Genomic DNA, 17546 nt, shown 5'->3' with positions numbered 1-17546 from the left:
AAACTGGTCTTTGCTTTGCTCTGTCACACTGAAATAAGAAATAGAAGGTTTACCAAGGGCTGAGTTAACAAAAAGCTGAGGAAAGAGCTACAACCTCTCCTACCTGATGTTCAACAGCTCTTACCAGAACTCCATGGCTGAGCCAGTGTTTCCACAGCCATTCTTCAAAAGCATAAAAAGGACAATCTCTCTTCCCCTGGCAATTTTTATAAAAAATAAACTTAAAACTCCCACAAGGCAAACCCCATGTTTTAATAAATAGAATTGTAACCCTCAGGACAGATTTCCTGCTGCTGGCTTTTAAAGTATAAATTTCCAGGTCCAACCTTTAGATGACTGTAGATGAATGTAACCACCTTGCTGCATGTGGCTTTGTACAGAGCTACCACAGGGCAGGTTTGTCATCCAGGCCTAACAAACGCACGCACCAAAGAGCAAATCAGCCCATGAAAAATAAAGACACAGAAAATGTGGATACTTTGTGAGGAGCCATTTGGAGAAGTGGCTCCTGTGTCACCTGTCTGGACAAACCCCCTTTGCATGTACAAATGCAGGAGTGAGTCCTCATTTGTTCACAAAGCTGGCTTTGCACTGTGTTGTCTGGCCTGCAGAGGCCAGAGGACAACCTTGAAAACTTAGGTTGGCTTCTCACAAAACAATGAAAGCATGCCTTTTTTTTTCCCCCTCCTCTATTAATTCTCATTTCTGACTATTGATTTCTCCTTGTCCTTTGTTCCTCTGACTCTTGGCCAGCTCCACTCGCAGAGTGTTCCCCCCGAGGCTCAGGCCTTTCAAGGAGGTTACAGCTCTCTCTGCAGTTACTTGATCCTTGTAATCAAGAAAAGCCCTGTGCTGTGCTCCCTGCCAATTCAATCTGAAAGGAGTCACATGGAATTCCCTCAGAGCACCCTTCAGCTCGCTCACTCTCAGGCTGGGAGGTATGTTCCCCACATACACAGTAGTAATGGTGCCAGATCCCTCTAATCTGGGACTTAAAGGATCACTTTCAACATGGTGTTGTCCCATTTGAGCTGAGCCTGTAGCAGCCTGTGGTTGTGTATTTTCAGCCATCTCCTTGTTCAGTGCTGCTGCTCTGGTGGTGTTTGCCAAGTGTGGATGTTCATCTCGGAGAGTAACATCCTTGCCCATCTGCTTCTCCCTGGATCGAAGAGTCTTTAGGATGGGGATTTTTCCCAGCATCTCATAGCTGACCTAAAAAGGAGGAAGACACATAATTATAGGATTTCTCGCCTTCCAGAAAAAGATGATGACCATCAGGACCCATCTGTGCCATAAAAAGAGAGGAACCTTATTATACAGCTACCATGCAGAGTGCCAGAGCATTCCAAATGCTCCTAATTGCTGGCCTGATTGTGGAGTTGCTCCTAAATGCACACTGCAGGACAAAAATAAACATTAGTTTCTCTTTAAGTAAGCAGCACAATGTACATCCAGCAGGCAAATCAGACCCAAACTGAGAACTATTCCAATTTGACATTTATTTATCAGAGCTTTCAGATTTGCATTCTCCTTGTTATCCCTCTGTATTTGCTTTGACTGAGGGCCTGTGCTCCTGCTCTGGCAGGATCCTCCAGGCTCACAGTCCATCAGACACTTCCATTCCACAGACCTCCTTGTGCTCTTTTCCCCCAAACAGGATATCCCGTGGGCTGGGTCACACAATGGTGGAAGCCTGCAGCGGGAGCGTGCCTTGGAGAGGGGCTCCCATGGATGTGGGCCCAGCTGGAGGCACGTTCTCTGGATGTGGCAAATCCCCACAGCCTCCCCCTTGTCATCCAACCCCACACACCCCCCGCAGCTCCTCAGCAGATCCCACATCACCCCGCTGGGCTGGAGCATGGAATGGAAGCGCCTGGACACTGCACTTCCAACTGTGAACCCTCCAGCCCCTCCAGCCAGCCAGCCCCAGCTCACAGGCAGCTTTTCTGGAAGGGTTCTTCCCCTCAACAGCTGAACCCCATCCATCTGAGGCATGAGATGCCCCAGGCTGTTCTCAGAGACTGGCAGGAAATGCAGTGGTTCCCCAGCTAATGTGGTCGAGCTCTTGGCTTGCAGAGTGCAGTTGGAAGGAGGAATAATTCCTACTTGGCAGCTGGACAAGTAGAACATCCATCAACACAAGATCCAATTCTGAAATTCAGGGAGCAAAACAGAGCCTGGGGAGGTGATGCCTGAGCTAGCAGAGACCCAAGCTAGTAGCCTGCAATGTGTGAGCAAGCAGGATACTGCACTCAAGCTGATGAGCCACCTCTCAGCAGGCTGGACTGGACCAGCACCAGCATATCCTGGCTAGTGCGGATCTCCCCAGCTCAGACCACACTCATCCCAGAGCCCCTGAATTCCTGGTTCTACAGTTACAGTCACAGTAAGTTTGGATCTGCACAACATCAAGTCTAAAATGCACAGCTCTCTGGGGAGAGCAGTCCAGTACTGAAATGACTCGAGGAAAACCCAAGACAGGGTGGGGGCAACATCAGGATTAGGTAACAGGAAACTCACTCAACAGAAGTATCCTTAATGTTCCCAGAGCTCCTCTTCTGAGGAGCAAACAAGCAGGTTTCATTTCAGGCTGAAACTAAATAAAAGTATAACTTACAAAAAGCCTGTCCTAGTTCTGTTGATATAATATCAAACAGCAGATTAGGACTAACCAGTGTGGGCAGAGTCACCTCCCTTCTGTCACACTGCAGACCTGGGGTCAAGTTTTGTGACTGAAACAACAAATCTGGCCTGACCTGGCAAGCAGTGGAGGCAAGGGCTTCCTCTGAGGCTCAGGGAGCCTCCACACTCTGAAAGGTACCTGCCTTTCTCAGAGTTTGCAGAGTTATTGCTCTGTGGGTTCTTGGACTGACATGTTTTTCTCTGACTGCTGTGTTTGAAAGCAAACTCCCCTTCCCCGGTGACACAACATCAAACCAAGGGCTGAAGCCATCTTACTTTGCTTTTACTGGCCACCAATTAGGAACACTTGTTGTCCTCTGTCAAATCTCTATGTGAAATGTAAGCTCTATGCTAATTAAACCAAACAGGAAAAACATTTTTCTATTCTCATGCAACTCCTGGGCCCAAAGCATGACCTCTCACAGAGTGTACCGAGTTCCTTTCATCCTGAAATTAAACTCAGTTGCCAAGGCAGGGACTGAGTGTTTGGTTAGAAAGGTCAATGGGCAAACCCTCAGCACTTTGTAGATTAAGGCAATCAGAGATGGGCACTGAGGGGATGATGTCTGGAATTCCCAGTCTTTCAAGGAGTGGATTTAGATAATCCAGGGGCCAGCACACTCTCTAAGAGACTTCAACATGGCATCTCCTCTCACTAAAGGGACAAGAAGTTTTTGGTATCAGACTGGAGCTCTTAGAGCTACTGTTCAGGCTCCTGGCAAACTCAGGAAGATGCAGTTACAACAGCAGAAATGTTTTAGGAGGAATTTCTTCACAAAAAGGGTGATTAGACACTGGAAGTGGCTGCCCAGGGAGGTGGTGTAGCCCCTATCCCTGGAGGTGTCCAAGGAATGACTGGATGTGGCACTCAGTGCTCTGGGCTGAGTGACAAGGTGGGGATCAGGCACAGGTTGGGCTCAGTGATCTCAGAGGTCTTTTCCAACCTCAGTGATTCTGTGATTTTTGTAAGGGCTGTGAACTGTTCTCTTTAAAAGCTGAAGTTCTGATCAAACACCACCATGAAGTGATTTCTTTCATTCCCTTCAATTCAGCCCTGTGCAAACATAACACTAAGTAGCCTTTACAGTGCCAAAGCAACAAAGGCACTTGATTTGGCACTTGGATTTTTTTGTATTAGGAAACATTCAGTAAAAAAAACTACATTAGACAAGTTTTGATATTGTCAATTGACATCTTCCTGCCACAAGAGACACAGAGGATTTACCTTAAGGGCTGTTGTCCCTGGGGTCTAGGAGAATATTTCAGCTGGGTCAAACCTTCTAAATCCTTCCCTATTTTCCCCTACTCTTATGCCAGTTTGGGAATTCAGTTTCAATTCAGCGAAGAAATTCACTGCTTTTTTTGGGGTGAGGGGGGTGAGAACCAAAAGGGCAAAGGGGGCAGTGGGTGGCAGAGGAGAGGAAAAAGCTTGCTCTGCTCTGTTGCAAAAGAGCAAACAAAAGAACTCTGTGGTAGTACAATGTGTTGCTAATTATGATCATGCAAAAAGTTCCTTTTGTCCTGTGAGCTGTGGAGGATTGCAATGATTTATTTCCATGTGGAGAGAGGCCAAAGATATTCCTCCTCTCTTTCAAATAAGCTGCACGTTTCTTGGTCCTGTGCCTGCTGGTCAGTCCTCCCTATCCTTGTCTATCCCTATCCTTGCTTACTGCTTTAGGCTAAGCCAGGATGGAAGGGATAAGGGTTCCACCTCAAGTCTGGCTGATCCAGCTATACGGACCTGGGCAATCCCTGCAGTTAAAACTTCTTCCCTTGCTCCTCCCATCCCTATAAAGTCAAGGCCAAACCATTTATTGATGTTTGTAAACTTTGTATTGAGTGTTGGGATTTAGCTCAATGATTGGCTTTGGCAGCAAAACCAGCTGAAGAAGTTTCCTATTATCCCTTGACCACCAATTCCCAGGCCAGTTCCACACTTCAGCCCTCTGGGGTTGGCCAACAGAAGTGCCTGTGGGCTGTAAACTCACTAACTGAAGGGATTCAGGTTAAAAATAACTCCACCAAAGGCAATTAATCATTTAACACCACTGCCTATTCCCTGCCATAGCTGGGAGAGCCTCGGGGAAAGAGGACAGCAGGGTAGATGAATTCTTCTGGCACACGATTACTGGGCTATGGGAAAGGAGCTGAGGAGGAAAATGTGGCCCCTTTGTGACAGAATCCTGAGGAAAAGAGTCTTGGATGCCGAGTGCCAACACAAATCTCCCAGCACTTAACCCAGAACCTCCACTCTTATGACACCTGGTCTGATCCCAAAACAACAGAGTGGCAGCTGAACTGCTGCAACATCCCTCCTGGAGCATCAGGGCTCCCTTCACCCTCTGCTCTCCCAGAACAGTGAATGGAGCCACTTTCAATATTTTGCTGGGGAAAATGAAGGATGTGTTTGTCCTCTGTCAGAGTGAGTAATGCTGACCCCTGATACAGCACAGGCCAAGCCAAACACCACTTTAATTTCCCTGGCAGGAGCAGAGGTGCAGTCCTGGTGCACTGCAGATGAGGGAAGGACAGCTCTGGACCGGAGACTGTGCTGGGCCTGGTATTTAATTCTGCTCCCCACAGCTCCCCACCTGCACATACCACTGATACAGGAACATGTGGCTCTCTTGAGACCCACCCTGGAATCCTGTGCACAGTTCTGGGATCCCCAACATAAGAAGGACATAGAACTGTTGGAGCAAGTCCAGAGGAGGCCACAAAGTTGACAAGGGGACTGCAGTGCCTCCTGCATGAACACAGGCTGAGAAAGTTGGGATTGTTCAGCCTGGAGAAGAGAAGGTTGTGTGGAGACCTCATAGTCCTCTCCAGTATCTGAAGGGGCTACAGGGAAGCTGGAGAGGGACTCTTCATCAGGAACTGTGGTGACAGGACAAGGAGCTTCACACTGAAAGAAGGGAAATTTAGTTTAGATATACTAAAGAAATTGTTCCTTGTGGGGGTGGTGAGGCCCTGGCACAGGTTGCCCAGAAAAGCTGTGGCTGCCCCATCCCTGGAAGTGTCCAAGGCCAGGTTGGACAGGGTTTGGAGCAATCTGGGCTAGTGGAAGGTGTCCCTGCAAATGGCAGGGGGTGGGAATGAGATGAGCTTGAAGGTCCCTTCCAACCCAAACCATTCCACTATTCTAAGATGGAGACTGATGCTGCTGCCCTGGAAGGCTGTGAACAAGACTAAAAAATCTCTACAGCAGATCCACCTGCCCTTCCAGGCTGGTAAGCAGAAGGTGTTTGAAAGATTCATTTTTGCCCACCCTCAGGGGTCTCTGACCCAAGAATGTTCATAAAGACCTCAAGAACAGACCCCACTTCTCACGCTGTGTCCTTAACCAGCTGCTTGTTTCAAGGAGCACTGAGCTCACAGGGATTTAAAGCACAGACAATGCCAGGACAGCCAGGACAGGCCAGCACAGTTGAACATTTTATCATTCATTTGCACGAAATGTCCAAATATGTGCACACAATCCCAGGGCATATTTCTGGGAGCTGGCAGCCCGTGAAGTCTGCTAATGTCCCTCAGGAGAGACTTATGCAACCCACATTTGGAATCCATCAGAGAAAACTGGATTCCGTGGACTCCACAGCAAGGGTCAGATCTGCAAAGGTGTTGAGATGTTTAACCACGTGTGGAAGTGTGCCCTGCTCACACTATCCCTCCAAAACACACAGCAAAACAAAACCCTGGATAAACTAACAGCAATTTTCCTCTGAAGGCAACACTATGTCCCTGCTAAAGGTTTGCCAGCTTGGATGTGTGAACTTTTTGAGCGTTACTTTCCAAATGTTCTATCACAGACCCAACTCAGAAGCTGTTTGTTGTCAGATAGTTTCCATCTCTGCCACAGCACTGGACCCAGGGATTCCCCCCAGTTCATTTCACTTCAGGAAAAAATCTTTTCCTACTACTATAAAATTCTCAGCAAAAGAATGATTTAAAAACCAGAAGGAAATGCTTGCTAGAATATAGTGATTTTTCCACCAACTACTCTCATTTCCCTCTTCACGACCCCAAATATTTTAATTGGTCTGTATAGTTGCAATTTAAAATAAGCACAGCACAAATAACTTGGTAATTGTGACAAAATATAATACACAGTGTCCCAGATAAAGATCACAGCTACCCATAGAAAATATTAAATGAGAAAGTAAGTCATTTCATGAATTTAGAGTTCCCAGAAACAATGGGTTAGATTTTCAAGACAGATGAAGCCAAATAATTCTCCACTGGATCCAAATAAAGTTTTCCAGCGTGCTCAGCTCTCAGCAGCTCTTGCTGCCCTCCAATAACTCATATTGATTTCTCAAAACTCAGAGGCAGAAAACTTACCCATAGAAACCTCCCAGTACTTGGATTTACAAGTGTTTCCAGAGTGTTTAGCACTGATATTGATAATGATTACTTGCTATTAATGATATTGTGGGTCTTGTACTTTATAGGAAGTCTTTAAATAGCACATAAAAAACGTGAACGCTCCAGCACTTCCTTAAGCACAGAAATCCAGCCTGGAGACATGGCTTTGTTTGCTGGGTAGGCACCTCCTCACCCCTCTGGAGCTGAAAACACAGTGTATGTGTTCCTGGCTGTTTATCCTGCTGGCTTCAGGGCAGCACATCCTTCACAACAACACTTAGCTCTAATCCCATGTTTGCAAACACCTGTAATTTAAGCTCTTAATCATTGTCTTGGCCTGATCCAGCCATGTTCCCCAAGGATAAACCTTTTTACAGTGTATTTTACACGTCACACATCTCAACAATAAAGTTAAGCTACTTTCTGTTGACAAAGCACCCTATTTAGAAGTGGGTTCTTTATTTACTCACTACCTCTTGGTTCATTTAGTTTTGCTCTGAGGAACAGGAATGCACCAGCAAAGCTGGGATTTGAAGGAGAAAAGGGTGGGGAGAAAAGGACATAGAAGTAGCCAGGACAAGCCAAAGGACAAACATTTAAATAACCCATATCAAATCCTGCCTTTTTAACACCCTGCTGATTAACCAGACCTCCCACCTCCATAACACTCCCTGCAAGAGATGAACACAGAGTTACCACCACAAGCACAAACAAAATAAATGTCATTTATCTCCCTGTGAAAGAATAATGGCCATTTCTTTCATCTTCATATAGACACTACACCTTTTTCTTCTCCCAAAACTGCCTGGTATTCTCCAATATTTCTATCTAAGCAACAGAACACTCCAAAGAACAGCCAAAACCAGCTTTAGGTGTTAAATCAACATTCAAGTATTCACATAAAGCATCAATAGTGCTCCATTCTCAGTGAACCTGGAGAAAATTCAGTTCCAGCTAAGGGGAATCAGACAGAAAAAAAAAGGAAAAAGTGTCAGCAAGGCCACTTACTGAGAAGTCTGACACTAAGACAGACAAACTGTGATCAGAAGTATGTTGGCAAGATGGATGGAGCACAAGGGGTAGGCCTTCAACACAATTACATTCAATAATATCCTAAAAAAAATTACAATTCAAAAATAATTCAATGGAAAAAATGCACTAGTACAGACAGAGCTGTTATTTATTTATTTATAACCTCAAATCCGTAACCACAGGCAGGGTAAAATGCTCTCCCACCATGGGAATAAAAATAGTGCTGGCTAGAATTGTTTGTTGTAGATACATTACCTAAAGAAATTTAACTCTTTTTTCTGGTTGGTAACTGTTTAACAAACAACTCTTGATTTCCCTACAAGTATTCCCTTAGTAATTCCTCGGCAGTTTCTGCAAGACACAGGCACAATATTTCTCATTTCAGTATTCCTACTGTTACTCAATCACGCAGGATTGTGTCTGCTCCCTAACTGGATGTTTTCAGAAATGAAAATCCAATAACAAAGGAAAAGTTTTCCCAGCATGAACTTCCAGTAAAACAATTCACTAAATGCTTTTCTGAAACTATTTGTGAAGCTGAGGAAGTTTCTGACAATCTGGGCGGGACGGAGAAAGGGCAAACCCATAATACAATTAATGATCAATAAATAAAGATTCCTGGTTTAAAACAGTATAAAGTCACTGTTCCTCTACCTGAAAATGAGCTCCAGAAACAAATTTATCCTTGGAAAGTTAATCCACTACATAAACAGGAATGTACCACCACCAGGTCATGTTTTGCTTTCATAACCAGAGCAGCATATACTCTACCCACTAGTTCCAACCCCCCTGCCACGGGCAGGGACACCTTTCACTAGACCAGGTGGCTCAGAGTGCCATCCAAACTGGCCTTGAACACTTCCAGGGATGGAACAACACTCTTTTGGGGAATCCATGTGGTACAGCAACCTCAGCTGCAGTGATACATTCTCCTCCTCACCATTCCTACTTAAAACCCACTGAAAATGGATGCTGCTGTTTTGTTTCACCTGAAAAACATATCTGTTCCTTTTCCAAGTATTTCTAACACAACAAATGTGTTTATATTCAAAAATGTGGGATTTACCACCAGGATGTTGGTACCACTGTTAGCAGAGGGAACTTGCCTTATGCCATATTATTCCTTGAGGTTTGGGTCTCTTGCAATTAGTCTTGATAATTCTTGTTGGGGTGAGGATATAATCCACAGTTAAATCATGATCATCAAGAAGCTCTTCTTCTATGTCAACCACCTACAAGGAACAAGAGATTTGCTAAGTGGTTAAAAACAAATTCATTAAAATTGTGCACCATTCCTGATGTCTTGCAACATATGAAAATACATCAGACAGTGGAAATAAAGATGCCAAACCAACCAACATTATTCCACGTCTCTTCTTCAGCCAGACCAGTCATTATTACACAATTCTGATTCATTATTGAGAGGGGATATTTTAACTTACCTGACAATCATGCACAATGGTTACTACAGGTGTATCCTCCTGCACTGCACCCATTGACACCATCATTGCATATTCCATGTCTGCATAACCTTCCCCTTTTCCAATTCTCCAGCCTAAAATACATAGAACTAAACAGTAAAAAAAAAACCCCAAAACCAGCAGAATGGAAAGTTGGTTAACTGTTAAAATCATGTAATTAAATTAAGCAGTCTGCAACAGATAAACCAAGTACAGAGTTGTAACTCAGGAAAAGTTCAGGTCAGCATCTCTCACAGAATGCAACTTTCCTTGAAATCAGCACTGAAATGAAATAAAACATCAGTTTCAATGAACCCCTAAAGGATTCCAGGAGCCCCCCATTCAGAATAAATCAAACCTAGTCCACTTAACACAGAAGGTTATTTACCCATTGTACTCAGAACCTTCTATTCATGTCCAACATAGGTTAAGGTGGGTAAAGAGGAGTCTGGGTCACACACAAAAAAACATGTTGTTTTAGGCAATGGATAAAGTCAGTGGAAAAATTTTCACCAGCAGCAGGTCTTCAAAACAGTAGAAAATGCAAAATCTGATCCCCAAAGAAGTACTGACTCAGCAGGTCTAACGTGTGTGCTGTCACACACCCTGTGTGAGTGAAGCAGATCCTCTGAACAGGGAGCCTGCTTTGATTCGTTCAAAACAAAAATAATTGCTTGCCTTAATAGTTCTCTTGAAAGCCAAAGCACAGGCCCACATGCCCTAAACCACACTGCTGCCTGCCCACTAAGTGCTGGAGGCACTGCTCCTTCCTGGTTGGATTGGGATCAGGGATTTGTCACACAGAACAGACAGAACTCAAGACCACAACTCAGTTCCAGGGATATGTTCATCTCTGCCAAAAGGAACATGTGGTGTATCCTACTGACACTGGGAATTGTGACTTAGGACCCTCCTCCTGAAAAGCTGACAAGGCTTTTCCTTACCTTTTTCGGAGACAGCCACTGATCCCACAACAACCAAGTCCACTCGTGCTCTCCCATCCAGCCCCACGGGCACACTGTAATCTTTTACACCCTGCAAGGAAAATATTTTAGGTTCACTCAGTGCAGAGTCTTCCAGCCACTGAGGCAGAAATCCAGGATATTTTGATAAATCCAACTAACTCCCTCTTTCAAAGTGTCTCTTCCATGTATAGCCAAGCTGTACATGTCTGGAATGTTATCCTCTAGGGAATCCTAGAATAGATTCCCTACTACAGTAACAAGAATTTTGGCACACTACAAGGAGAGCTGAGGGAGGTGGGTACTTTTAAGCAAGGTTACTTATTTCGGATCAAAACCTCATATTTTGAAACCCTTTATTGGAAATCTAATCCTAAAAATGAGGGCAACAGACACTTCCTACCTTAGCATTACTAACTTAGAATCATAATTATGTAAACTCATACCAGAGTACTACAAATTCCTGAATTAAGTCTCACATACAAATCACAGAGTTAATTTAGACACAGGCAGCTACAGCATAAAGAAGTCTTAAGTCACACAAACTGATACAATGATTTTTTTTTTCTTTCCCTCTCTCCCCACTCATCTCAACCCACCTCTCTTCAATCTCCTCTCTAAAAAACACATCCTAACAAAATTGGGTCCAGAGCTGCAGAAATTAAGAATTATCTTTACTTGGGCTTTCAAATATCACAGGTTTAGAACTTTTAAAGTGATTCATTCACTCAGTATATATGTACAGCTTAAATCCTCCTCACATCAATGTAAGTTCGTGCTAAGTCAATCCCCACAGTAAAAAGACAAACATCTTCTGTGCAGAGCACAAAACCAAAAAGTTCAGTAATTTGTGGCTGACCATCAGTATTAATGTTCATTATCCACTTCACAGCAGTGTGGTAAGGACTGTTTGCACAGTGCTTTGTAAATATAAACTGCCAACAGCATTTATTCATTAGTGGGCCTGGGTGGGGGAAAAACCAGACACATGGTGGTAAGATCACAGATCACAGAAACAGGCAAGAGAAAGGTCTCTTTCAAAAGTGCTCTTCAACCCTGAAAAGCTTAATTAGTTAATGACCTCAATAGAACTTGCAACAAAGAAAGTCACTACTAATTACCACCCATTTACAACCTCAGTCGTATACGGGATTACTGTAAAATTTTAGTGCCTTGAGCAGGAGATAAAGAAGGAAATAAATCTATAAACTGGCCTGTTCTTTTTGTACAGGTTAGGTTTTCATAGCAGCTGAAGAGGGATATAAAATAACAGAGGTTTCTCTGCCAAAAGCCTTCAGCTGTACAGTTTGAGATTGTAACACGAGAGGGCAGCAACAGACCACACTGCAGGACCAAAACCTTACCGTGTTTTTGTGCCTCCACTGAGGCAGATGCCAGAATTAATGTTTCTTTAGACCTAGTATTCTAAAAGAACTTATCTTTCCTACTTAGTAACACCTAATATTCTATCAAGATTATGCAAAAACTGTAAACACTAAACAGGTTTCAGTAGCTCAATATTATAGAATACAGGGGCATGATTTATTAGAAATAAATTATTTCTTAGGAGCATGATTTGTTAGAAAGATCTATCTCAGCTATAAAAGTTGCTCATAATGTTCCAAAAAGTACTGAGAAAATATCAATACCACTCTGCTAACAAAACATTATTAATGGCAGTTGTGTACACAGACCCAGAAGTAACATCGTGGCAGAATTATATTTGAAGTAGCATCTGTTTTTTCAAATTCCAAGTGGTCTGTCATAGCACCACAGTCATCCATGAGTTAATTCAGGCCTCCCTCATCTTTCATTCCTACCTGAGACGTGGCACATATTCTCAGGACTTCCTTAGTTGCACCTGGAGGTGGAACAATCCTATTGAACAGCCCAGTCCTCAGGCGTGGTGTGGGAACCAACAAAGTCTTCCTTGCCTGTGGAACAGAAGAAGTTGCCACATTAAAAGGCTTGTTTTACGCTAAAGAAATAATTTTACTGTCACACAGTAAAAATTATGTGGCCAATCATCTAATTTGCTAGAGAGTAATTAGTGTTGTTTATTGTGTAGTGCTTGCAGATTCATCCCCTCCATTACAGGAAAATTCCAGACAAGGGCTTATTTAAGAAATAAAAAGTAAGACATACCTTTAACCTTTAAAGATATTTAAGGACACCTCTTTAAAGATATTCCCCCTTTAAAGGTGTATCTTTACATAATTTTTAAGGTGTATCTTATAATGTCTTTATGATGAGGAATGGCTTCACACTGCCAGAGGGCAGAGTTAGATGGGATACTGGGAACAAATTCTTCCCTGTGAGGGTGGGGAGGCCCTGGCACAGGTTGCCCAGAGAAGCTGTGGCTGCCCCATCCCTGGAAGTGTCCAAGGCCAGGTTGGACAGGGCTTGGAGCAACCTGGGCGAGTGGGAGGTGTCCCTGCCCATGGCAGAGGGTGGCACTGGATGAGCTTGAAGGTCTCTTTCAACCCAAATCATCCTGTAATTATGTGAATACTTATTGATCCAAAGTGCATGTCCACAAATAAGCGACACAGATCAGCTCCTAAACATGCACAGGTCTGAGATAAGTTTGTCACACATTCACCTTGTGATAATTTGAGGCAAGGCTTCCTCAAATTGTGTTTTGGGGAGTAAGAACACAGCGATGGTGAAACAGCTACTGCTCTGCAGAAACACATCAATTTCCCCAAACCTTACCTGCACCTTGGCCATTTGCCAGGAGGGCAGAGATATTCTTTCTTACATGAACAACCTGCCTGAGAAACGGCAGGTATTGATGGTAGGATGCTGCCAAGCTCTGCACTCCCCTCCTCAGGGGTGCAGAGGTGCCATTACCTGCAGAGCTGCCAGCCGAACCCCTTCCAAAGGTTTGTCGGGATCCACCTTAACCTCCCGTGCTCTGCTGAACACATCCAGCTCTTGGATAGAGGAGCAGGCCTGGAGAGAGCCCTGGGGCAGGAAAGGAAGGAAGAAGAGAACAACTTCACTTACTTCCAGTGTGAGGAAGCGAGCATTCCTCTGGGGGGCATCGGGGTTTATCTTTACAGTCCTGGCAGCTCTGAACTCCTGCAAAGCCAGAAGCCTCGTGGCAGCGTGGGAGGCACCCTGTTTGCAGAGGATATCAGTGCATCACCAAGGAGCTCACAGCACAGATGCCAATCTGCAACCTGTCATCCTCTGGAGGGGCTGATTTCCCCAGATTTTAAATATGGGGGACATACTGTTCATTTTGTGATGGTTCTATGGGAAACTCTCATACAAGCTGAGTGCCTGGCTATCTCACAGAAAAAGAGGGGATCCAAGTACAGCCTCTTTGCCTAAATTCCCCCTCATTCACACCTAAAGAAAGACAGACATCAACATCACAATTATTCTTTCATCAAAGAAAGACAGAGATCAATTTTCCTTTTCAGTGACCGAATATAAACAGATTCCTTTAAACCCAAGCCATAAAAACTTTTTTAAAATGAAGAATTCCTGGACAAGGCTCTCCCTTGACAGCGATTACACTGAAAACTCAGAAGATTCGCTACTTAACTGAGGAGCTCCAGTTTAGCAGAGCACACGCTCCTCCTGTAATTTAAGCTGATATCCCCTGATTTAGGGCGCGATGAAGCCTCAACCTTCCTCCACCCACTTCAGCACCCATTTTATCTTAAACAGAAAAACCATATCCCGCAAAACTGAGACAGAACGTATCCCGCAGAACTGAGGCTGCCTCTGTATCCCTGGGAGTGTCCCAGGCCGGGCTGGACGGGGGTCGGAGCACCAGGAGACGAGGGGGGTGGGCGGTACCTTGAAGTTGGGGATGCGGCGGTGGACGGGCCGCGGGAACTCGGCCAGGCCGGTGCTCTCCAGGTGATCCCAAACCTTCTCCCGCATGTCCCACTTGGAGGAGGCACCTGAGGGGGGAGGGAGGCGGAGGTGAAGGGGGGGGGCCCTTCCCTCACCCCTTAGTAGTGACGTCACCCTCACCCCTTAGTAGTGACGTCACCCCCACCCAGCAGTGACATCACCGCCCTCCAGCGGTGACGTCAAGTCCACCCGGCCCCGCCCACCCCCGCGCCCCCGCTCACCCGCGCGCCCCTCCATGGCGGGCGCCGAGGGGGCGGAGTCTCCTCCCTGGCCACGCCCCCTTCCTCCTACGGCGGCACGGAGGGGCCAAAACGCCTCGGCGGCGAAATAGGGAGGGTTGAGGGTATCTGAGAGCCCGATTTCCTTCTCGAATTAAACATTAAAAAGGCTGTGCTGCAGCATTAACGGGCCGCACAACTTGTACGAATCCCACGGGCTTTCCCCACGCCACTTTTTGTAAAATACCTCCCCCAAAATTAACTATTTTTCCATTTAAAATCGGCTGCTGGTGGATAAAACAATATCCAGCCCCTACGTGGGTTTCCCAGCCTGCCAGCTCTCAGACAGTGCACTTCTTGTTTGCGTTTAATAGGATAATAAATGATTCGTTTGCACAATTTATTATTTGTAGAATTAGTGTATCCCACAATTACCCCCAAGAAGAGGGAGGACTTGGAGAATCCCAACATTCCTGAGCAGAGCGGGATGGAGGGGTCATGGGAACAATGGAACGGAGGTTTATTTTAAAGTGTATCGGGGAATGATGGAGATAAATGGCTTTAGAATTTGTTTTCTGATCTGCTTGGCTCGGGTGCTGCTGCTCCACGTCCCCCTCAGAGCCGACGGCTGCTCTACCAACCCAAAAACCAGAACAAACTGTGATGCTCCTCTCTGAGCAGCTGCAGATGGAAACCCCTTTTCTCTCAAAGACTGTTGAATGATTCTACAAAGTGGTCCAGGAGCTTTTCCCCTCCAACCATGTTTTCCGAAGTGGGATTAATATAATTTTGGTGAGCCTGAGGCTTTGCCTTTTCACTGGGGTCCCTCGTAAGTGCTCAGAGTGCTCAGAGTGTTGGATCTGCATCGGGGTGCGTTTGGGAAGAGCCTTTCCACTACCTCGGAACGCGGCTGGAGCCGGTGGGAATCTATCCAGGCATAACAGACCACCCATGTGGAGCTGGGCCTGAATGTTTGAAGCTCATTCCTCCACTTCCTACTCACGGAAAACTCCCCGTGACTCTGATATCTCTGCGGGGAGTTCGGGATCAGGCCCTTGGTGAGCAATTTACAGCCTCCCTGTAACTCAGGAGTGATTTGTGCTCCTGGGCTGGAAGTGCCAGTGCTGTCTGTCTGTCCACTGCCACAAAATCACCAGGCTGCAGCCCCTGGGACTTGTGTCCACTCCACACTCTTCCTCCTCTCCTTTGAGGAGGGAAAGTGAGGGTGGTAGCAACAGTGCTATTAATTAATACATTATCAATCAAGAGGGGCTGAGATTCTTCCAGACCACCTACAGCTCCCTCCAACCATGCTCAGTAAAGCTGTTCCTTACGTGGATTTGCTTCCAAATACAAGGGCCTGAGTTGGCTTTCTAGAAATCAAGTACTCTACCTCAAGCAAATGAGGAGTTTGCTGATAGGGGGCATCTTTCCTGATGGTTTAATTCTCTCTTTGGCTTCCACAGGTCTGAAATTTGCTCCAAATCAATTTTGCGGGGTCTCTTCTGTCACACACACTGCAGCCGTTAGCTGTAGCTCCAGAAACCTCATGCAGCTCCTACAGATGCCACTGGAAAACTTCTCTTTCCATTGGGAAGAAGATAGGGCTACCAGCATCCTTATGAATTAAATTAGTCTGTTGGACATGCCTGAATCACTTCTAATATCCATTTTACCAACAGTGAAAGAGGTTGAAGAGGAATCCTGGATTTTGGCACAAAAGACAAAATGCGGCTCTTGTTTGAAACACCCGCAAGTTGGGAAAACACCTAGAAAAAGGGAGGGACAGATAATCCAAACCCAGTGAATAATGCAGAAAGAACCTCCCTTTGCTGCAGGAATCATTTCTCTGAAGTGCAGGCTGAACACACAAGGGCAGCCACAGAAAGCAGCCAAAATGCACCCAAAGAATCAAACCAGTGCTAACACTCTACTGGGGTTTCAGGATTGAAAGGTAAAAATAGGCTTCAAATTTGAAAGGCAAGAGCTTTCAATGAGGTTTTCATCATACAGCGCATTAGCTGGGTGCTAGAAACTGATCTTTTGGACCACTGTGAGATGGATTTCCATGCATGAATAAACAGTGTATGACTAAATTTTTGTGCTTATGAAATAACCCAGCAAAGGAGGCACATTAGGGCAGGAGGGGCTGGACTGAGTGAACACATTTGAGCCCAACAATGTCTTCTGCTGGGAAATAGGTGTGGGATTTGGGTCAGCCCTTGTAGCCATCAGTGCTGGAGACCAGTCCTGGGCTAGTCACAGATGCAAAATTGGGAGAAATCCACGTGCATCGATGGGTCTTTGCTGGACTGGTGCCACTGTTTTGCATTGGCAATAGACAGCTAGACAGCTTTATTGTCTTTCTTCCTCTTTCTTTCTTCCTTCCTTCCTTTCTTCCTTTCTTTCTTCTTTCCTTCTTTCTTTCCTTCTTTCTTTCCTTCTTTCTTTCTTTCCCTCTTTCTCTCTTTCTTTCTTTCTCTCTTTCTTTCTCTCTTTCTTTCTTTTTCTTTCCTTCCTTCCTTTCTTCTCTCTTTCCTTCTTTCCCTCTTTCCCTTCTTTATCTCTTCCTTTCTCTCTCTTTCCTCCTCTGCTTTTCCCCTTCTTCCCTACTTTCCCCCTCCCTCTCTCTCCCCCGTCTTTCTGCCACTCACCCTTTCTCTCTCTCATTCCCATCTCCATTCTCCCTCCCGCACTTCTTGCTCTTTACTCTTTGCCCACTCCCTCTCTCACCCTCTCTTTCTGTGCCCCTCTCTCACTTTCCCCTCTCCCTCCCGCTGCCCGCGCTGTCCCCGCGCTGTCCCCGCGCTGTCCCCGCGCTGTCCCCGCGCACTCGGTGGGTCCCGGTGCGGTGCCGGTGCGGTGCAACCCCCGCGGTGTCCCCTGGGGGGCAGCACACGCCGCGCGGAGCCCGGGCCGGGCAGGTGAGCGCGGAGCGGCCCCGGGAGCGGCCC

General features: G+C 45.7%; 1 protein-coding gene across 2 annotated transcripts; it reads right to left on the bottom strand.

Annotated features, from left to right (window-relative positions):
* Positions 1-233: 233 nt before the first annotated feature.
* MTHFSD (methenyltetrahydrofolate synthetase domain containing) lies at positions 234-14511 on the bottom strand. Of its 2 annotated transcripts, none has more exons than XM_027725190.2 (7): positions 14315-14511; positions 13511-13624; positions 12322-12435; positions 10484-10574; positions 9522-9634; positions 9186-9311; positions 234-1212 (listed from the first exon to the last, which is right to left on the bottom strand). In XM_027725190.2, the coding sequence occupies exons 1-7, from the start codon at positions 14399-14401 to the stop codon at positions 700-702; spliced, it is 1158 nt and encodes a 385-aa protein (XP_027580991.2). In that variant the 5' UTR covers positions 14402-14511; the 3' UTR covers positions 234-699. The 2 variants fall into 2 exon arrangements, with proteins under 2 accessions (XP_027580991.2, XP_027580990.2); XM_027725189.2 differs by lacking the exon at positions 13511-13624 and adding an exon at positions 13355-13468.
* Between the last annotated feature and the right edge of the window lie 3035 nt (positions 14512-17546).

The sequence above is a fragment of the Pipra filicauda genome, unplaced genomic scaffold (genome assembly GCF_003945595.2).
Source record: "Pipra filicauda isolate LSUMZ 115617 unplaced genomic scaffold, ASM394559v2 scaffold159_size1710840_pilon, whole genome shotgun sequence".
Taxonomy (NCBI): Eukaryota; Metazoa; Chordata; class Aves; order Passeriformes; family Pipridae; genus Pipra; species Pipra filicauda.
The sequence above is the reverse complement of the archived record's forward strand: the minus strand, read 5'-3'. Positions and strand labels throughout refer to the sequence as shown.

Bases quoted from the DNA above. Each gene is read 5' to 3' on its own strand.
- MTHFSD (XM_027725190.2), bottom strand. From the start codon at position 14,401: ATGCGGGAGAAGGTTTGGGATCACCTGGAGAGCACCGGCCTGGCCGAG. The intron at 12,436-13,510 runs GTAAGTGAAGTT...TCTGTTCCACAG, and splicing joins CTCGCTTCCTCACACTGGAA to GCAAGGAAGACTTTGTTGGT. The intron at 9,635-10,483 runs GTAAGGAAAAGC...TATGTATTTTAG, and splicing joins AGTGGCTGTCTCCGAAAAAG to GCTGGAGAATTGGAAAAGGG.